A 21,764-nucleotide genomic window follows, 5' to 3' on the forward strand; every position below is an offset into this window, starting at 1 on the left:
AACGGCAGTCAATGTCCAATGATCTCAGGAGGAGATCTCTCTCACTCCCTGCCCACAGACCTGTGCTTTTCCATAAATCCATACCGCATAAGGAGGTTCTCAGGCAGTTGCACATACCTCTCCTGGCCACCTCACTATTCTTCTCACCAGTTTTTCCACTGGGGGCATGGGTACACTGCCCTTCCTCCTGGATTTCTTCACCTTTCGTGAGGATCTCTTGTGGATGGCTGGAAGTTTCCTGAAAAGAGATATTATGGAGAGGTGCTGTGAGCACAGGGGAATTTTGGTGTCTGTCCTGCCCTTAGAAAGTTCTGCAGCACAAGGCAGTTCTCTTGGCTGTTGTCATGAATGATGTGGGCTCAACTGACTGTTTTCACATGAAGAGAGAGCGAGTTCACCCCCAGCTCTAATGCCCAGAGCTGCAAGAAGTGCCCACAGGAATGATCCTTATGCTCGAGTACCAGCTCTCTCTTGATGCAACATGAGCAAAGCAGGGTGCTTTACAAAGGCAGCCTCCAAGAGACGTGGCAAATATATGGAATACTGCCTGGTAGTCCCAACTACTGCTTGTTAGGAAATGGAAAATGACTGTTCCTGGAGAGCCGGAGTCCAAGAAGGAGAGGGTGGCAAGTGTCTCACCTGCCATGAGTTTCTTTTCTTTCAGATTTCTTCCTCTGCTCTTTCTGTATATTCTTAGCAGCAAGTGTGGGCTCTGGGATGCTTTTTCTGGAGAGGAGACGATTAGCAGGAAGATTTCCTGTAGGCAGAAGACAAGAAAACCATCCAGGACAGCTTTGAAGAGGGCTCTTGAAAGGGAAGGTTATGCAGCTCTTCTCAGCCTGAGGTCAAACTGAGGGGTGTCAGACTGATTCCGTTGAAGCCTCATTTCCTGGGTGGGCTTTGGCCATTCTGGACACTGCCTTTTCTCTCACTTATTGTTTGTACTTTACAACATCCTTTCTTGAGGTAGTGCTTTTCTCACTCTCTATCCTATTCAGAGAAAGGAGAAGTGTAAAAAGGAAAGAGGAGACTCGCTGGGATGTATGGGTGGCCTAACAGAGTCTCTCTGAGGGCAGTAATTTAAGGCAGGAGAGCAGATCTTTGGATCTGCCTACTGATCTCACATGCCTAGAGGTCCTCTTTTGACACAATCAAAACCAATGAGTTGTTTTCAGGGTGTTTATGAGGCATGTTTAGGAGAGCAGGACATAGAAATGGAGAAAAAATTGAACTTGGAGATATTAGTACAGGTGGGAGTGTTGCGCTACACTGAGGCCTTGTTCCCTCAGGACTCACTTGAGATTTGCCCTATTGGGGTAGCAGCGCCACCTCTAGCGCCTCATGCTACCTGAGCCATCACACTCACTTGGGTTCCGATGGCCTACCCAGGAGCACAGAAGGAGAAGGCACAAGCTTCCAGCAAGAAGCAGCAGCTCCATTACCTTCCTGGGCAGTGCTGGCCTCTCCTCTCCTCTCCTCCTCCTGCTTGGGCTTTACAGGTGGCCTAGGTAGTTTTTGATCTCTACTCTCCACCTTGTACCTGGAAAGCAGAAAAGGAATCAGTCTAAAGCAGGAGCACTTTTGCAACCTCTGTCAATAAGAGACACAGGGGCATTTGGGAGGTGCTGGGGAGTCCCTCTTTTTTCAAAGTGCAATAGGCAGAAGAGGCCAGATGCTGGAGAAGTGTCTCAGCAAGGCGAGAGGCATCATGAAGACCCCAGTGCCTGGAGGGGCATGACCTTTCTCCTCTGACTCTTCCCTGTGCTTCCTGTGAAAATGCCAACCAATTTCAACCCAAATCCCCTGTGTGCTTTTGGGATCATCATCCATCTCCTGTTCCTGCTCATGTTCAGGCAGAACACTTTAGTCCCCTTAAGCTTTCCAGAATCCTTTCATCGTCCTTTCTGACGAACCTGCATCTCCCACACACATAATGGAACCAAACACTGAGCACCATGGGAGCCAGGAGAAAGCTCTCCAAAATCCCACTAGCCACAGTGTTCACTTTGGCCTACATAGGTCCCCACATTAAAAAAAAAAAAAAAATGGCCCAAGGTAATATGATCAGGATGCATTTCATTCCTACAGATCTCTCAAAATAAATAAAAATGTCCCAAAGCAGCAACTAAGAGGGACCTGTACTTTGATGTGCATTTCAAAGGGTTGCTCATAAATGGCTTTCTGAGCAGCGTTCACAAGGACTGGCAACACAAGGTTGCAAAACATGCCATGAGCAGCTACTTGCTTGGCCAGGTTCCTTTCCAAAAAGGAAACATACTCACTCAGGAAAGACAATGACATGACGAGAGTGAGTCTGGGAAAGAGCAGTTTCGGTGCCTGAGAGCACCAAATTCCTCATCTCCGGCATCTGCAAAGGAGAGAAACACATGGGACATGATGCCAAGAGAATTATCTAAGTGCTCACAGGGGAAACAAACTCTTCTACTGCTTAGAGAAAGAGCTGCCTCTGAAACATTCAATTATTCTATTCCCATCAGCAGTCCCTCCAGTTATGCACCGTAACGACTGGAGAGAAATAAAGGAGAAAGGGGAGGGACATGGTCATGCCTTTTACAAGGCTCAGGATTCAGAGACTCAGTTAGCTCAGGTCTCTTCTAATGCCCAAATCAAGAGAGGCAAGCACATGAGAAGGCATTTCAGCAGCTGGACCGCTCTGTTTTCCCTGCTGTCTGGACCTAATGCTTCAAAGAGAGAGAAATGAGGTCAATAGACAGTTGACAGAGTTGTGTGACATTCCCACTGGCCTAGGCAATTGTATCCATAAGGAGATCAGGCTGAGCTTCCAAAGGGACTCATAAAAAGAATTTTCAGAACCTTAAGGGAAATGGCTGAACTTGCTGCCTTACCATGCCAGACATGTTCTAGGGGAAACATGGCTTCTGAGGCCATCCTCACAAAAAGGGGCATGAAAGCATGGCTTTTTGCAAGGAGGGAAGTCTAGTGGGGAAAAAAACACACAAGGCCTCCTCTTGTCTTGGCCTTCTTTGCTGAGAATGTGGAAACTGTCTCCGGGATTGTATGAATCTCTGAGTGGACCCAGTACACTTCTGCAGAGGTCCGACTTCATTGCCAAGTTCTCTGAACGCCCATGACAAACTGTCTGGGTAGCTGGCATTCCTCTCAGCCAGGACTGTCCATGTCCTTCAACAGGTCATGGCAGGCTAGTAGAATTGCATTCCCTTGGGAATTCAAAAAGATGACAGGGAGCAGCAGAGAATTGGAGAACTTACCGCAAGAAGAGCCGTGAGCATCTGCTCGGTCCCGTTAAGTCTTTTCAGGAATTCTTTGTAAAATCTCATTTTCACATCTGCTCCTTCAATTATAAGCATGCCAATGTTCTTCAACACAAAGACAACATTTCTCCCGCTCTCGAGGCAGCGGCGGAAAAGACGCAGGGTCTTCTCTATGCCAGCCTCCACTGTTTTGCGGGGAAGAGAGATGTCCTCGGCTATGCGAGCACATTTCAGGGGCTCACAAAGCTTATGACCTAGGAAGCAGACCAAGAGGAAAAAGGCACTAGTAGAACACACAAAAACACAGCATCAACAGCTTTGTGGTCTTCAAGCAAGCAGCTCTTACAGAACTCCCTTTCTTGACCTTCTGGGACAAATCATGTGGGAAGATGTTCAAAGCACTGCAAGCAGATGTGCCAAGTGGATAGCAATGCTTTCTTCCCTACAGTGTTTGAAAGAAAAGGCCACAACCATCTTCTACGAATGTGAGGCTTGACGGCAGGACAAGGAGAGGAGGAAATGATGAGTTTCTTTCATGGGTGCCAGGTCAAAGAACTTGAGCCAAGCTCAGCCCATTCCACACTGGGAAAGATTTCACAGAGCCATGTTACATAAATGAAAGAAAGAAGGGAAAGAAAGAAAAAAAATGAATGCACTACACTCCTCTTAATCCTCCAATCCATCCAGCACCCTCTGAAGTGCACAAAACATCCCTGCTTTTGGTGCCAGAGGCCCATCTCTGAGAAGTGCCAGCCTGAGAAGTTGTCATGCCAGAGATGTGGAGTCCTCACAAAGGAAAGACTTATTCCAAACGCAGCTCAGAGCTCCTGCTGCCCCACACCTGTCACCCATGTCCACTACAGCTGTAGTGTTCACAGGAATGAATAGCAATCACAGCAAAAACCTGCCTCTGATGGGTTTTCACATGCACTAGGATCCCAGTCTCCATGTCAGGGCTCTTACAGCTGACTGTGACCGACTTCAAGGTGCAAGGAGAAGGGAAAAGCCAGCATGAATGTCAATATTTGCCTTTACAGAATTGCAGCTGTAGCCTGCTGTGAAATCAATTCAGGGAGAGAGAGAGTATAATGGTAATTGCCATGATGAGGTCCTGAGATCTACAAATTGAAATTGTTTTTGCAACGTGGTGACAGAAGTTTGGAGCTTTAACAGTTACTGCTAGACAGGGCTAATGCCCAACCCAAAGATGTCCCAGAAAAGCGGAGGCCAAAGTTTTAGCATGTCTTCTTACCAGGAGCATAAGCCTTATCATAGGTAAGGCCGTGAACCTCCGCAATACTCTTTGAAAGATGGAACACGGGTCTGTGAACAGTCACAAGGCCGTATTTCCTAACAGCAACTTGCTCAGTCACCACACCAAAGGTGCCAAGCCGAATAACTCTGACTCCCTGCAAACAGGAAGGAAGAAAAGCATTACTCGAGTGCTAGGTGAAGAGGCTTCTGACCGGTCAGTTGCATGATGATGGAGCTTGGTGTCCTGCTCAATCATGCTGTGCAAAGGGGATGAATGGAGGACTGGGGAAGGCCTTCGAGAACCCTTGGAGAATGTCTTTAGAGGAGCACTTGAGGTGTTTTCATTCCCCCTCTTCTTCATGCTCTCAAAAAATGCAAGTAAACGTAGAGAACTCATCCCTCAAATAGCTCCAGTGCAGAAGAAGGGCTTCTGGGGGAGATGCAGGATGGCAGACCCACCTTATTCAGCATCAGGTGCTCTAGAATGTAATTGGAGACTCCTTCCCAGATAGCAAGGGTCTCTGGAGAAGAAGTGGAAGACACATCAGGCTCTGTGTGGCCCCGCTCACAAATGTGCAGCACATGGTTAACCAAGGAGGTGACACCTGCAGTCGTACTCAATGAGCAAACTAAGCCCAACCCTGAGACGGTCTCAGCAGCTGAGATGGAGATGGCATTAATGGATTAATGGGGAGGCCTGGCAGCTCAAGTAGGCCTTCTCCACTGGGAGGCGCCTGTGGCAGGGACTCCTGAGTGGGGTGTCCCGGGACAATGGGGATAGCATCAGGGTTGGGAGCCAGGAGTCCTGGCAGCCACACTGCCAACTGAGGCAGAGGGGACCATGAGCCTGGGCTCTGGCAGCAGTCCCAGCCCCAGCCACGCTCCTCCAGCCCCAGGTTTTCCACAGCCATGTTCACAGTTCATGATCTCTGTGAGACTTCCTGAGATAGAGCTCCCAGAGGCCTTACCCTGTGCTGGCAGCACTAGCAATCGCTGCCCATGAGACCTGTCAAGGCCAGGGTCCCAGAGCTCCATCCTAGTTTCTTTGCTCATTTGCTCTGGATGAAGAGCAAACAGGAGGAGATGAGGAAACAGCTCCTCTCCTGCTCCTCCTGCACACGTCACCTCAGCCCTGTGCTACTCTGGCCGCCCCTCGCTGGTTCCCGCTCAGGGTCGTGGGCTCCTCGCAGCAGAGCAGAGCCGAGCCGAGAGCAGTCCCAGCGCGTGGGCTCTCCCAGGCTCGTCGCGACGTGTGAGGAAAGGTCGGAGCGCGCGCTCTGACTGCTGTGCCTGTGACACGGGATGTCCCCTGTGAGCACAGCCCATGTCACAGAGGGCTCTGGCCCTCCTCACCGCGGGCCAAGCTAGGGCTGGCCCTGCAGTGGGCAGGAAATGCATGGGGTCCTCAGGGGCTGCCCTTGCGCTACACAGACTGTGAAACAAGGATTAATCCTCCTCTCACCGTGGGTCATGGCTTAGTTGGACACTGTGACTGCGCTCACATGGCCTCAGCTGCGCACGCAAAACATGGCTGCCAGGGAGGGCAACGAGCATCACGCCACACTCACCCCACAGCCGCATAGTGCAGGTGGCTGCTGCCACCGGGGGAGGGAGCGCTAACCACTGAGCTCGCCAAATCATCCAGCTGCTCCTTGGCAGCCACCACAACGCTCTTCTCGCTGCTCCAACTAATGACTCCTTCCCTTGACAGTACCTCAGCCACAAAGCCTCCAGGAACCTCTGTTCCACAGCCAACCTGAAGAGGCCTTTTGGACCTCATCACTGCAGCATCCTGGTGTCTGGGGTGGAGGGGAACTGAGCAGGGCAAGAGACAGCAGGCAAGAGAGCTCAACATCTCCTAGCAGGAATGGCTCTGAGCAAAGAGTGAGCAATTACTGTCTCAGCGGGTTTGGGCCTCTATACTCTGTGCAGGACCTAAAAATACCTTTTCTAATGGTGTGGATCTGAATATGAGAAAAAAACAGTACATCAAAATTTCAAACCAGAAGATGTTTAGTGAACCCTTTTCAAGATCTACCATTTTATAGCCCTCCTTGATTATGTTTAGTTATTTTCTTGGTGGTGGTGTATCTTTTGAATTACTAGTCTTTGGAGGAGAATTTGTGTGTGGTCTGTTTTAAGGAAAGTGAATTGGAGTGGAATGTCATCAGAGGTCATGGACATCTGGTGCCACTGCAGGTGCCCTTCGTCCCCCCTGCTGAGCCTCTGTCTGCAACCCTGAGGGGCTCCCGTCTCCCACTGGTCCCTGCAGGTTGGGAAGAGCTGCAACAGCTCTTTCATGCCAGAAACTCTGCAAGTTAGTATAACATGCAACCAGGGAGTCCTTCAGCCTCTGCTGCTGCCCTTTTGCCTCTCCAGTCATGGAGGGAGTGCACCTGAGAAGCTCCTATTGCAAATATGGAGCTCAATTGCTTGGAAATGAACATCTGTGGGTTTGCCTCAGCTCTTCATAGATCCTTACAAACCCTTGGCTCTGCCCATCATCCTAGTGCAAAGCTGCCTTGTATTTCCCCTCAACCCCTCAACCTGCAGACAACCTATCTGCACTCTCTGGTTCAGCCACTGCCTCTCGGGCTCCCTTGCCCCACTCCTCTCATAGACTGTCCTGCATGTTTGCTAAATCACTGCCAGGATCCCTCCCGGACTGCCTCCATTTGCCTGTGCTCCCACACATCCCCAAGCAGGACTTCTCTCATTGACATTAGGCCTTGGAGTTTATGCCATAGTTTACACCCCTTGGCAGGACCTATCTGTGTACACCCAGTTGTGAAGGGGACTATCAGTGGCACCAGCCCAACCCGGGATGATACTTCCATTCACAGGAGCCCTGAACGGAGACAGGTCCTTCCCTGAGCAATTCACAGGTCCTTCCCTTTAGCCTGATTCAGAGCCACAGGGCTATCATAGTTTTTTTTCTCCACTAGTTCCTGCTGAGCATGAGCAAAAGCCAGGGTGCCAGGCAGAAGTTCCCTTTCCCAGGCATCCTACCAAGGGTTCACCATCCATGACTGGGCTTGAATCACTAACCTTTCAGTTCACAGGCAAACTGAGTCTCCCACCGTGGCACAGAGTCCTGCCTGGGGCTCTCCTGCACAGCTCTGGCATCATGAGAGAGGCCTGTGCTGCAGGAATGGGAACATCTCTGAGCCCAGCCATGCCCCAGCCCCAAGGAAGGGGATGCTGCCCTCGGTCCACTGCTGGCTGCTGGTGGGCAGTACGGTGCAGGGGGAAGGCCTGGTGCCCAGGGAGGGGCTGTGGTCACCTCCCTGACCAGGATCAGCTCTTCCTGCTCTCCATGGCCCCTCTACCACACATCCTGGGGGCAATTAGAACTGTGGGGACATCACCCAGAGGAGGGCACTTCCTCACCCCACTCACTCCTGCTGCTGGCATCGGGGACAGCTGTGATGCACTCAGCAGGGCTGCATGCAGGGGCAGACATGGCTCAGGGAAGGGCTTTGCTCCTCTCCATCCACACTCCCCCTGGGAGGGCAAGAGCATGGGAGCAGCACATACAGTGAGAGTCTCCTCCTGCCACAACAACTGCAGAGATGTCGAAGGGACAGTGCTCTGTGGTTTGGCCCTGATCCAGATGCAGTCTCTCAGGGCACCAGGAGTCTACTCTTTTCTGCACTATTGGGAGGGAGTGATCAAGTAGTAAAGAAGTCTTTCAGACAGAATGACAACTACATATTTTTTATTGGAAATGCATAAACAAATCGTGCTTTTGATTCTTGTTCCAAAACAACATAGCCTTCTTGCAAGTCATAAGTGAAAATTAATCCATGAAAATTACAAAATGGCAACACCAGGACAAGGGGGATCAGATTTCCCACCCCAGGCTTCCTTCCCAGGGCAGGGGTGGACTTTGCAGCTTAGGGAACAGCTTCCTCACACATCTCAACCCCTTTATCTGCCTGCAGTATGGGAGTCCCGTCTCGGTGCATGGCGTTTGCCACTGGTGCACACGGCTGACTTCTGCTTCTTCCCCAAGAGCCCCAGGTCATCTTTTAGAAAACTCTTCTCTCACCGATTGGCCCCAAATCTACCTTTTGCAGGGGGACTTTGGGTTTCTTCCACCCCAGGTGAAGGATTCTGAAGCCCTTTCCTTGGCAGAATTCCAGAAGGCTCCTGGTTAGCATGAGTAAAATGTGTAGTAACCCTGAATAAAATGAATAACAGCAATCCAGTCTTTCAGCATTTGGATAACAGAGACCAGAGCTCTTGGATCACTAATTGATGGGCATTGAGTTTATTACTCTTTCTACTGCCTCTCTGCACAGGGACAAATACTACTGTGCAACCAGTCACAAGGAGAGAAAATTATCTGAGGTTTCCTGGGAAAGAGCAAATTCCTTGTGGGATATTTAAGCAGGTATGTGGGACTGTGTAGAATTTGTTGAGGACATTTTATAGGTATTGTGGGACTGAACAAAGCTTATGCTGGGATGTTCCAGTGATGGGTCAAAGGCAGGAAGGAGATCCAAGTGTTCCTGCTCAGAGACAGGAAGAAATTGCTCAAGAGTTTCATCAAGTCCTGTCTATGAAGGATGAAAACCACACAGCCTCTCTGGACTGCCTCTTGAGAGCTTTCTTGTTTCAGTTTATGTCCATTGCCATTCCTCCTCCCACCATACACCACTGTGAAGAGCCTTACTTTGTCTTCTCAAAAATGTCCCTATTGGTATTGAAAGGCTGCTCTGAGATGCACCAGAATCTTCCTTTCTCCACACTGAATGAGTCCCATTTCCTCCACCTCTCTTCCCCGGGCTCAAAATTCCTGAACACTTTGGTGAATATTCAATGAACTCCCTCCTGTTTATCCACGTCTTCCCTGGACTGAGGGTGCCAAAACTGGAGGTAGAATTGCATATGTAGTCTAATGAGTGCAGACAGAGTGGGATGATCACTCGGCCATCCTTATTGCCAGGACACACCTGTGCCAGGGCACATGGCACTGTTGCCAGGGCACATGTTCGCTTCAGGTCCATCTGGATCTTCCACTGAGCCTTCCCCACAGAGCTGCTCCCAGCCAGGTATCCATAGCCTGGATCACAGCAGGGGGCTGTTCCTTCCAAGAGCAGGAGTTTGCATTTGTCCCTGTTTGAACTCATATGGATTCTGTTGGCCCATTCCTCCAGCCTGTCAAGGTCCCTTGGGATAGCATCTATGCCCTCAAACTTACCTACAATCCCCTCTCCTCAAGGACATTTGCCAACATGATGGCAGCACTCTGTCACCTCTGATATGATAAAATTAAGAGGACCATCCAGACCAAAACTAAGAAAACCATTCAGACCATGACATCCTAACACTGATACAAAACGATCGTTGGACGTCATGTCAGATCCCTTCTTCAAGTAAAGAGCAAATGACTTACAGTGCTTGATCTCCTCCACAAATCCAGTCTTTGCATCATGTAAGACACACAGGTCCAGCAGGCAGGAAGGCGGGTAGGTCAGCCAGATAGGTAGGCCGTAACCTTGGTCACTCCACGCTGCCTGTTCCTCCTTTATTTGTCCAGAAATATCTTCCAGGAGGACTCCAAGAATTTCCTAAGCACCACATTGAGCTTAATTGACCTTTAGTTCGCAGATCATCCTTATGGTCATTTTTCACGGTGGGTGCAAATTTTGCTTTCCTCCCATCATCTCAGTTCTCCCCTCACCTCCAAGCACTATAAAGACAATAGACATAGATGACAGATGCCTTGAAAGGGTGTTGGACATGTCTCCTAGCACCTTCTGATGCAGTGTTTTTAGCCTCCTCTTTGCCGTGCTAAAAAAGATCTGATGCCCCAATATTGCCTCAGTGGAGTTTTGCAGTCGGCACGTTACCATTTCCTGCTGGATTCTCCAAAGTTTCCCCCATCCCTCCTGGTCTGGAGGCCCATAACTGGGAACAGTATTCAAAATGTTGCCTTGCCATCTGTGAGTCTGAGGCAGTAGCAACTCCCCTTGACGTGCTGGCCACCGTCTTTCTCCAGGCATCTGTCTGGAATAGGACCCTTCAGAGGGAAAAGATGAGCACATGGCCAAGTAAGTGTCCCAGGATGCACTCCAGCTGTATTGGCTGTTGTCACATAGGAGAGTTCTGTGAGACCTCCCCAACAAATTCACACTCTCAAATGTCCCTAGAGGCTGTCATGCAGCAAGCTCGGACCTACAGCCTCAGCCTTAACAGCATCAAGCCAGAGACTTTTTCCTATTGATGAGGGTAGCACAACAAAGATGCATACAAAAAAAATATGTTGTTTGTGTCCAAGAGCACAAGAGGACTGCCCAGGAGACCACCATATGCCATTAAGGATATCTGCTTCTAGTGTTAATCAGAGTGAATGTGAAAAGCGTCAACATACGAGTCCTCAGCTAGCCCCATTCCAGCCTCAGATAGATAGACCATATCTTGGAAAAGCCCATGGTGGGATCCTTCCATATTAGCTCCATTAGGTGAGCTGATTCTCCTCATTACTATGGTCTCTCTGAAAGACAAGACCCTTGAAGTGATTGTTTTTTCATTAGAAATACTGGACAATGCTGTTGTTCTCTACAAAGAAGAAAAGTTTTCTACTTTTGCAAACTTCAGGTGAGACTTGTCTGCCTGAATCCCCTGAGTCAGAAATTGCCAGCTTTCAAGGTTCAAATGTTTCTAAGGGAGCCAATTATCATCTCTATGTCATTTCTAAGACTGTCTATCAGGTATAATTGGCTCACTCTGAAATGTGCTCTCTTCATTAAAAATAAATAATTAATTAAAAAAGAAAATAAAAACACACGTAAGAAGAAGACTTCCGCCTTCCTCCTGAACTTTATCTTCTGGACAACATGCTTTGGGTGGTTTCAAAGTTATAAACTGCTTCAGTTTTCTCAAGATGACTAGGTTCGCTCCCGTAGGATTTAGCAGCTAGAGCTTGCACAAACTACAGAATGTGTGTTTCAGTTCTCATGCTATGGTGTTCAGATTATCAGAGCCCACATATAACAGCTCTGCTTATACCATCAGCAGGGGTGAAAAATGTGTTTTACTCTAATACTCTGAGTCTTGTGGCTTACTGTATCATGGGATTACTCCTTTGTATTTGTCCTTCTCTGGGCCATGCTGTAACTCTGTCAGAAAGTGAGTTCCTCTGCTGTTACAATATAAACTGGGAATGTAGGATGCATCCACTTCTATTCTGTATCTCTCCACAATTTGCTGGAACAGAAGAATGCTGCAACTCCACAGGTTCCTGAAACTGCAGAGCTCTTTGGGAGCTTGGACACAGATAGCTTCAGCAAGTTATCAAATATAAATATATGGGGTGTTCTTTGTGCAGAAGGTAAGTGCAAAAGCACAAGCATAAGAAGAGAATATTTTCCTTGCAGCTGTTTTTCCTGCTTTGTGCATGTATGACCTGCAAATAGGGAAGTTGGAAATGTAGCATGAAAAGAATGCATTGCATATTGTGATTTGTTGGTAATTTTGACTGGGTGTTACAGAGGTGGAAGGACCTTGGCAGCAAAGACCTGCATCTTACATCTATCTCTCTCCCTGCCCCCCCCCCCTTTTTTTTTTTAAAGGAAAGAACAATAAAAAATATTTGTGGAATGGGGAGGAATGGAGAAATGGAGATGTAAGTAGTGAGGAAAGATTTTTTTTTTGAATGAATGAATGAATTGAATATTCAAAGAAACTGTGTTGCTCTCTTCCTCTCACCATGACAGAAAGCACATTTGGATGGGGAATATCACGCCTGTGACTGAGTTTGTTCTCTTGGGATTTCCAAACCGCTATGAGGTGGAGATCATCTTCTTTGTGGTGTTCCTGCTCGCTTATTTAGTGACTGTCTTGGGAAACGCTCTTGTCATTGTACTGGTCTATACAGACTGCCATCTCCATTCTCCCATGTATTACTTCCTCAGTAATTTGTCCTTCATTGAGATGTCCATGACTTCCTCTGTTGTTCCAAAAATGCTGGCAAACTTCCTGTCAGAGAAGAAGACCATCTCCTTTGCTGGCTGCTTTAGCCAATGCTACTTTTATTTCTCCTTGGCTGCAACAGAGTTCATCCTCTTCGCCATCATGTCCTATGACCGCTACGTGGCAATATGCCACCCCCTGAGATATCCCACCATCATGACGGAAAGGATGTGTGGCAAGCTTCTCCTGGGTGCGTGGGTGGGTGGTGTGGTCTTGATCTTGCCATTAGCGGTCCTGAAAGCCAAGCTGCCATACTGTGGTCCCAACGTCATTGACCACTACTTCTGTGACAGTGCACCTCTCCTGCACCTCGCTTGCACGGACATCTGGGTTGCTGAGCTGAGGAATTTTGTGGTGTCCATTCTCCTGCTGCTCGGCTCCTTGGCACTGACTGTGTTCTCCTACACCTGGATCATTTTGACCATAGTCCGTATCCCATCTGCCCAGGGCAGGCAGAAAACCTTTGCCACTTGTGCTTCTCATTTCACTGTTGTTTCCCTGGGTTTTGGCATCTCCATCTTCATCTATGTCAGGCCTTCCCACGCGAACCCTGGACACCTCAACAAAATCCTCTCTGTTCTCTCCAGCATTGTGACTCCTCTTTTAAATCCCTTCATATTCAGCCTAAGGAATCAGCAAATGAAAGAAGCCTGGAAAAATGCTTGGCACCATTGCCTGGGGATTGGTGAGGAGGCCAGAAAGCCATGAGAATCATTGTGGCTTGTAGGAAGTCAATCCTTGACAAATCTCAACAGGATCTCAGCATTCATGGTCTCTTCCGTCAGAATGTGGCCCGTTACAGCCAATGTTGAGGAATAGCATGTTTCAAAGGTCAGCTTCATGGCAGCACTGTTGTGTCAGGCCCCACCAACATTCTCCTGCACTTCAGGCAGTGATGGAGGTCTGTGTGGTGCTATTTGGTTGTTGGGCACAAAACAGTCTCCTAATCAGAACAAAAGGCTTTAAGACTGAAAGGAACAGAAAGACTACTCAAAATGGAGTGGTAAAGTGAAAAGAAATGGCTGTCAATTTTTTATTACTAGTTTTACTAAATTTTCATCATATAATCATTTTTCAAATGAAGTTTTCAAGTTTCAAATAAAGTGTTCTGCTGGAGAGTAACATCAGTTAATGCTTCATCTTTGAAGTGCAAGCTATAGCTGATAGGAATAAGATGGGAGGCTCTCAAAAATTAGATGCAGAAAGAGAAGAAATGCTGAGGAGTGCCAGAAAGAGAGGGAGAAACTGAACAGTGAGACGGAAGAATTCAAAATCAGATCTGTGCCTGTAATAGAAAGATTCTCTTTTAAGGAAAGGATGGGAACAATGAGTAAAAATTCCAATCTTCCTACTCATTCATATGCATAGGTAGGTAGATTAAGAATCAGATGCTGACCACTTTCCCCTCCTAAAACCCTATTTTTATCTCAGAGATTTGGCATTGCTAGAACTGCAAAAATAAACACACACACACACACACAAAAAAAAAAAAAAAAAAGTAAGTATGCCAGGAAAACAAACAAAGAAATATTAAAACTTTGTGTGTTTGTGAATTCAAGTCTTCTCTTAGGAAAACTACCCTGTGGTTTTCACTTGGATAATCTGAATGCTTTTGTCAGTGTATATCCTAAGCAGCTGTTCTCATCCTTGATTCATCAGAGTTTAAGGCTATCTGCTACATATCAGTCACTCAGCTAGAAATGATGCTGGATTTTCTGGCAGAAGTTGGCAAGTTCTCCTTGCTTGACTGTGCTGCCCAGGTGCATTTTGTGGTTTTACTGAGCAACACCAAAAGCCTTCTCCTGGCTGCCATGTCCTGGGATCGTCCTGTGTGGCCAAAAATGACTCCCTGCATCATTCTCTCATCATGAGTGGAGGTCTCTGTGTCAGTCTGGTGCTCAAGCCATGGGGGAGTGTCCTACCAGAGTAGGCAGGACAGACCTATCAGGTGTTCCCTTTGACTTCCTTGCACCCCATGCCATTCACCCACACCACCACAACCCCACAGATTGGAACTAGCCTGGGCAGACACTTTCTGGAGCCGAGTGATGTTGTACATCATCATCTTGGTGTTCGGCACCCTTCCCTTTTTCCTAGCAGTTATTCCTTATGCCAAAATCATTCAGACTGGTTCTGAAAAGGCCTTCAGCTGTGGGTAAACATGGAGCCTTTTCCACCTGGTGCTTATACCTTGCAGTGGTGACTCTGGCTCAGGCATGGCTGATACTTACAGTGCTGAAAGGGGGCTTTTCAGATGTTGCCAAATACTTTGCCCTTGTTTATACAGTTGGGACCCCCATCCTGCCATCTGTAACCTCAGAAAAAAGGAAGTGAGAATTGTCTTCAGGAGATTCCTATAGAGAAAGTGATACTGCAAACTATGTAAAATAGTCACAAATACGACCAAAAGTCCCAAGGAGGCATTTGGTTGCCCAAACATAGGCATCCCATTTTAACCTTAGTAAAATCAGGTGCCGCCTTGGCTTTGATTGCCCTCAAGATTGGCCAGGTAGCTTGAGTCATTCCTGACATGTCTGATAGGCCCCATAGCACTGCTAGGTGATGGTATATCCCAGGTGCAGGACCCAGAATTTGTTGTTCTTATTGTTATTGTTTTGCATGAGGTTCCTGACAATCCATTCCTCCCACTTGCTGAGGTCCACCTGGAGGGCAGTCCTCACGTATATGACTTTTCCGCCTAATCAAGTAACATTTACAAATGTGATGACATTTGCAGCCTCCAGATCATGAATGAACCAGTTAGACAGGACAGGTGGCAGTACAGAGCCCTGCATACTCTGCTTGCCACCAGCTTCCAGTTCAACACAGCCCATTCACCAAAACCTTCTGACCCTGATCATCCAATCATCTTTTTATCCATCTGGTTCTCTCTCCATCCTATCATAACATCCTTACTTGTCTCCAAGAGTATTGTGGTGGACAGTGTCAACCCCCTTGCTAAATTCATGTTAAATAGCATCCATAACTCTCTGCTCCTACACAAGGTTAGGATTTCTATCACAGAAAACAATCGGTTCATTGGGGAGTGATCTGCCTTCAGTTAATCCATGTTGACTGTTCCCAGACATCTTCTCATTCATGTGGCCAGAAATGTGATCCAAAAACATTGCTCCATGACACACTCCTCACCAAAATCAGACTGAACAGATCACGGTTCCTCAGGTTGTTTTTTTGGCCCTTTTTGAAGATAGGCAGACCATACTCCTTTTTTTATATATAGTCTTTGAGATCTTCCTTGATCTCCACAACCTTTATCCCAAAGATGAAAGAGAGTGGCCTTGCTATGACAGTGGCCAACTTAGTGTCCACAGATACCATCCAATCATTTCCAGAAATGTGTATAGGTTTAGTTCTTGCACATAATCCCTCTCTCAGCATTGCTTTTGCTCATCATTGCACATTGCTTTTCTCATCCGGATTCCTGAATCAAGCAGAAAACCTGGAGCACCTTATTGGTGAAGACTGAATCTAAGAAGGTCCTCAGACCTAGCTACATCTACTGTTACTCAAGCCCTTGCCCCATTCAGCAGTGAGCCCATGAGTTCCTTGTTATTCTTTCCCTGTTAGAGCAGTAGTAACTGCACTTCCTCATACCCTGGAAATCCCCTGCCAGTGGCAATCTTAGAAGAGTTTTGACTTCCCTTCCACCAACAGTACATCATCACACCATACAGTATTTCTGACTTCCTCCTCTGCAGCCTGCTCCTGCTTTTACCTCTTGCATGAAGACTTCTAATGCACGTCAGTCATGACTTCAGTGTTTAGCCAGGCTAGTGTCCTGAAATATCTACTGGTTTTACTGATTATGGGAATGGAACATTCTTATGTCTGGTGGGTGCTGTCCTTAAAGACCTAATGCCTTTCCTGAGCTCCTTTGCTCTTCAGAACTGTCTCCCTTGGGATTCCACCACCACGCCCCTGAAGAGGCTCGAGTCTGCTCCTCTGAAGGTCGAAGTCTGCAGGATGCTACTGCCCTTCCTCAGTCCATTCAGGATCTGGCACTCCACACTCCACTATTTCATGGTCATTGCAGCCAAAGTTTCCACTGCTAATCACATCCCTGATCAGTTCTTCCTTGCTTGCGAGTACTAGATGCAATTGAGCACCACCCCTGTTTTCCTGTCTTACAGCTATGCTAATTTGTCCTCAGGCCCTCCACAAACCTTCTCTACTTCATTTCACTGAAAGTTGGAAAAAATAAATTTCCCCCATAAGAATCATGGCCTGTGATGCAAAGACTTTCTCAGGTTGCTTGAAGATGTTTGCATCAACCTCCTCACCCTGATCCAGTGGTCTGTAAATCTCATCACAAAGCCACCCTGATGCTCACCCACAAGCACTCAGCCCCTTCTATATCCCATGGAATACGGGATATATCTCCTTATGTTCCAACTGCCCCTTCACACAAATGGCATCTCCCCATCGGTAACGTCCTTGTTGGTCTTTTCTGATGAGCTTCCTCCCATTGTAGCCCTGCACTCATGCAAGTGAGACCATCACTTCTCAGGTATTCCAACAAGGTGGCACAGCTCCTGCCTCTCCATCGCCTCCTATCTGTGCCCCAGGCTGCATGCTTTTGCGTAAATTTAGGCTGCAGAGCATCAGTTGTGGCACAGAGCGCAGACTGGTCAAGGTGAAACCTGTTACAAAGAACCAAGAACATCATGTGTGCAATGGCCCTGCTTCAGAGCAGAGAAATGCTGGCATAGAGAGCAAATGGCAGTAAATAATAAGTGACATTGCCATATAATTTTGTTAAGCCAGAGTCCATTTCCATAAAACCTATTACTATTTCTTTCACAGGAGTGAAGTGCATTCTGTCACTCACCCTCACCACCACTCGTTCCGTGACAGTCCCTCCCTAGGGGTCAGTACTTGGTCTAACTTTTATTCAACTTCATCAGTGATCAGATGAAGGAACAGAAGGCACTCTCAGCAAGTTTACTGATGATTCAAAACTGAGAGGAGTGGCTGAAACAAGAGAGCTGTGCTGCCATTGAGGGAGACCTGCATAGGCTGGAGAGATGGGCAGAGAAGAACCTCATGAAGTTCAACAAAGGGAGGGGCAGGGTCCTGCACCTAGGGAGAAATACCCCCATGGGTGCCAACTGTCTGGAAAAGTGCTCTGCATAGAGGGACCTGGGGTTCCTGGTGGACAACAAGCTGGGCATGAGCCAGCAAGGTGCTCTTGTGGCAAAGAAGGTCAATGCTTTCTTGGGGTACATTAGGAAGCATTTTGCCAGCAGGTTGAGGGATCCTCCCCCACTACTCAATCCTAGTGAGGTCACCTCTGGAATACTGTGTCCGTGTCCAGTTCTGGGCTCCCCAGGATGAGGGACATGGGAACTACTGGAGCAGGGCTATGAAGATTATGAAAGGTTTGGAGCATCTCTCCTGTGGGGAAAGGTTGGGAGAATTGGGCCTGTTCAGCATAGAGAAAAAAAGACTGAGAGGGGATCTTATCAGCATGCACAAATATCTTAAGGGCCATTGTCAAGAAGATGGAGGCAAGCTATTTTCAGTGGTGCCCAGTGATAGGATGAGAAGCAATGGACGCAAAATGAAACACAGAAAATTCTATCAGAAGTTGAGGAAAAACTTCTTTCTTGTGACAGTAATGAAGCACTGGAACAGGTATGGAGTTGTGGAGTCTCCTTTCCTTGAGGATATTCAAAAGCCACCTGGACTCAACTGTGGGCAGCATGTTCTAGGTGACCCTGTTTGAGCATAGGGGTTGGACTAGGTCATCTCCAGAGGTCCCTTTCAACCTCAACCATTCTGTGATTCCTTGTGCTATTCTGTGTTTGCACGTGAGTAACTGACCTTCAATCTCGAGGGATTATAATAAGAATTTAGACAACAATATGTGTTATGCACACATTAGTTTTGGCAAGAGGAGAGCCACTTCTTTCAGAGCCACTTCTGAGTTTGCAGAGTGCACAAAAGGGATCTGAATCCTGCTCCACCCCAGGGCTTCAAAACCTGGCATGAGATGCCCAGGCTCACTCATCTGAAGGATGGGTAAATGAACTCACTCCTTGCCCGCATCTAAGTTGGCTACATAGGTAAGAGGTGGGCATAGAGCCTCCCAGAGTGGGATAGTTCCATCTGTCCTAGATAACCATCCTCTGATGATACAATTTCTAATGCTGGCTTCAGTCTGATCTTGTGTTTCAGGAGACCATAGATAATTAGTTGAGCCTGCTTCAATGACCATTTCCCAGGAGGAGGAAGAGGTAGCAAGAGGAGAAATCAAGTCACGCCTCCAGCTGTGCCACTCTCGGGAGCATGGCCAGGCTCCTGGGGTGGAGCTCATGTTAACCTGGCAGCAGTGTGTCCAGAAGAAGCTTCTCCGCAGAGAGCAGCAGAGCTGCGGGCATTTCCTACAGGTGCCAACTTGAGACAAGCAAGATGAGCGAGACAAATGAGACAGAAAGAAGTTAAAGATGTTCAGAGGTGGGAGGATGTCTGAGAGCTCCATGGTGAAGAAATCCTCATAGCCCCTAACACAGTAAGTGTCTCCCTTGCCAGGCAATGATCATGAGGTACCCTGAGGAGTCCTCTAAAGCTACCACATCCCATGGCCGATAGCATCTGCCAGGATGGCTCTCCTTATTTCCCTGGTGCAGAGCAGGAGGTGTTTGGATCAGGGATTTCTTGCCATACTGTCAGAGCGTGCCTGCCACACCAAGGTGCTGTGTGCCTGGGGCAGTGACTCTGCTGCCTGCAAGGGGCGACACTCAGCCAGCCTGGGGACTGCAGGGAGAAGCTCTGGGTGGAAGGAGAGACCCCCTGCAGGCCAGGTCCAGTCTCCATTTGAGAAGGATCTCATACTCATGAGATCCTCAGCATCCTCTCCCTCTCCTTCTCCCTTCCGTTTTAAGCAGAAATATCATGGTATTGCTCTGTGTTAACCATTTGTCCATGCTGTTCCTGTTCTTGCCCTGGGACTGTCTGGCCAGTGTGAGCTTCAGATGAAGTTCAGACACCCACCCTGCAGAACATGAGATCCTCTGAGGAAGGTGGCAGAGTTTGCTGATGTGCACTTTGGTACTAGATTCCTCTGTGCTCAGTGGTGCCATTTTTTTCCTGGGGTAACATGAGTGGAATGGTCCTGAACCTCAGAGGTGCAAGTACAGGGCAGCAGTGAACAAGGTGGATGGCCAAGGAGCTGTCCTTGCCCTGCATTAGCACCACAGTGACTCCTTTTGCTCCTAGGAATCACAGTGTTTCACTCAGAGTGCTGGAGCAATCCAGAAGATTTCTGTGTCCTAACAGCAAACGCAGCACAAAATGGAGCTCAAGCCGTGGAGCTCTGTGGCAGTTTTGCTGAGATGGGGAGAGATAAACAGTTTACTGCAGGGAAAGGAGTTAGGAAAAAGTTCTGCTCATGGCAGTCTTCACTAACGTGTCTACATCTCTACTTGCTTGAACAGCCCCTCTCAGTGCTGCAAGACAGCAGGTGTCCAACATCAGCTACTTGAATGAGCTCCTCTTGCTGACATTCGTGGATACACGGGAGCTGCAGCTCTTGCATTTTGCAGCATTTCTGTGCATCTACCTGCTTGCCCTCATGGGCAATGGCCTCATCATCACAGCAATAGTCTACGACCACCACCTCCACACTCCCATGTACTTCTTCCTTCTCAACCTCTCTGTCCTGGATATTGGCTCCATCTCTGTCACTGTTCCCAAATCCATGGCCAATTCTCTGTGGGACACTAGGGCCATTTCCTACTTGGGCTGTGCTGTCCAGGTCTTTTTCCTCTTTTTTCTGCTTTCAGCAGAATGTTCTCTTCTCACCGTCATGGCCTATGACCGCTTTGCTGCCATCTGCAGACCCCTACACTATGGGACCCTCATGAGAAGCAGAGTTTGTCTGAAAATGGCAGCAGCTGCCTCGGGCAGTGGTTTTCTCATTTCTCTCCTCCACACTGCCAACACATTGTCGCTACCACTCTGCCAAGGCAATGTCATAGAGCAGTTCTTCTGCCAAGTTGCTCAGCTCCTCAAGCCCTCCTGCTCAGATTCCTACCTCAGGGAAGCTGCTATCATGGTATTTACTGTTTGTTTAGTATTTGGATGCTTTGTTTTTGCTGTGCTGTCCTACGTGCAGATCTTCACTGCTGTGCTGAGGATCCCCGTGGAGCAGGGTCGACACAAAGCCTTTTCCATGTGCCTCCCTCATCTGGCCGTAATCTCCCTTTCTCTCAGCACCCTCATGATTGCCTACCTCAAGCCCCCCTCCATCTCCTCCCCATCCCTGGATCGGGGGGTGGCTGTTCTCTACCCTGTGGTGCCTCCAGCAGTCAACCCCCTCATCTACAGCTTGAGGAACAAGGCACTCAAGGATGCGCTGAGAAAATTGCTTCAGCAGGTACAATGTGAGCACCAGTAAGTGTCCCATGTGCATCTCCTCCTCATTCCCAGGGTAGCTGGCATCAAGGCTGTTGTTCATTTCTTACTGACTTTTCCCTGTTACATTCTTATTAAAGGAAAACTTATTTTGGTTCATGCCACTTGTCTTCAGGAATCCTTTGACTCTGACCCAGAGACCTTGTTGAAGCAGAAAGACAGACTTCTCCCTTCATCAGCAGAGATGTGGGGACCTCATAACCTGCTAGTCTCAGCTCACTCAGATGCACTCAGTGCAATGCAGAGGGTTTCTCTTTGCGGTGTCTCTTTCAGCAATGACACCAAGGGCTCTGGCAAGTCAAGATGGACTGAAAGCACAGGTCCCACGTCCCTTAGGAGAGCACAGCTCTCCTGGCCAGAGTCAGGGTGTGATCTCACGCTCCTTCCTGCAAGGGTGTCAGCCTTGTGTCTCCGTGGGCTGGTCTTTGTCCTCTCCAGTGCTCCAGTGCTCACAGTGGAGTGGGAGTGGAGAGGAGGAGAGCCTGGATGCAACCTGTGGGGATAGACCCTCTGCTCTTCAGGACTAGGCCCTCACTGCTGCAGCTGTAATTTCCTGGCTGCAGTCTTTGCATTGGGCTGCAATTTTCCTGGAGACACTTCCACTTCCAGTAGCAGGACTTTCTCTTTTCAGGGCTGTTCTACTCATTCCCACACTCTCCACTTGTGCTCTGGTGTGTGTATACAGCCCAAGAGCAAATCACAACTTGCTGGTGTTATGGTTATGGTGTTATTCCGTTGGATTCCTGTGAGTAGTGACAAGGGCAGGACACCTTTAAAACACAAGGGGATCTCCTCAGACACATATCTGACATCTTCTTGAGAAGATGGAGTTGAAAATAC

At 48.1% G+C, this 21,764-nt stretch overlaps 2 protein-coding genes across 2 annotated transcripts; one reads left to right on the top strand and one right to left on the bottom strand.

The window, feature by feature from the left end:
• Positions 1-1,442: 1,442 nt before the first annotated feature.
• LOC148590359 (coiled-coil domain-containing protein 81-like) lies at positions 1,443-5,543 on the bottom strand (the record flags this gene model as incomplete). The annotated part of the gene is made up of 6 exons (XM_088539126.1): positions 5,477-5,543; positions 4,968-5,029; positions 4,507-4,663; positions 3,252-3,508; positions 2,283-2,368; positions 1,443-1,540 (listed from the first exon to the last, which is right to left on the bottom strand). Coding segments are annotated over exons 1-6 (727 nt in total), but the record flags the coding sequence as incomplete, so codon positions are not given.
• A 6,702-nt stretch (positions 5,544-12,245) lies between these two features.
• On the top strand, positions 12,246-21,170 carry LOC148590360 (olfactory receptor 6M1-like). The gene is made up of 2 exons (XM_088539127.1): positions 12,246-13,173; positions 20,639-21,170. The coding sequence occupies exons 1-2, from the start codon at positions 12,246-12,248 to the stop codon at positions 20,905-20,907; spliced, it is 1,197 nt and encodes a 398-aa protein (XP_088395253.1). The 3' UTR covers positions 20,908-21,170.
• Positions 21,171-21,764: the final 594 nt, after the last annotated feature.

The sequence above is a fragment of the Tinamus guttatus genome, unplaced genomic scaffold, assembly GCF_059628265.1.
Source record: "Tinamus guttatus ecotype Peru unplaced genomic scaffold, ASM5962826v1 Tinamus_guttatus_pri_ptg001408l, whole genome shotgun sequence".
Lineage (NCBI taxonomy): Eukaryota > Metazoa > Chordata > Aves > Tinamiformes > Tinamidae > Tinamus > Tinamus guttatus.

Coding starts and splice junctions, on each gene's coding strand:
- LOC148590360 (XM_088539127.1), top strand. CDS start 12,246: ATGGGGAATATCACGCCTGTGACTGAGTTTGTTCTCTTGGGATTTCCA. Junction 13,174..20,638: donor GCACCATTGCCTGGGGATTG/GTGAGGAGGCCA, acceptor TCTTCACTGCTG/TGCTGAGGATCCCCGTGGAG.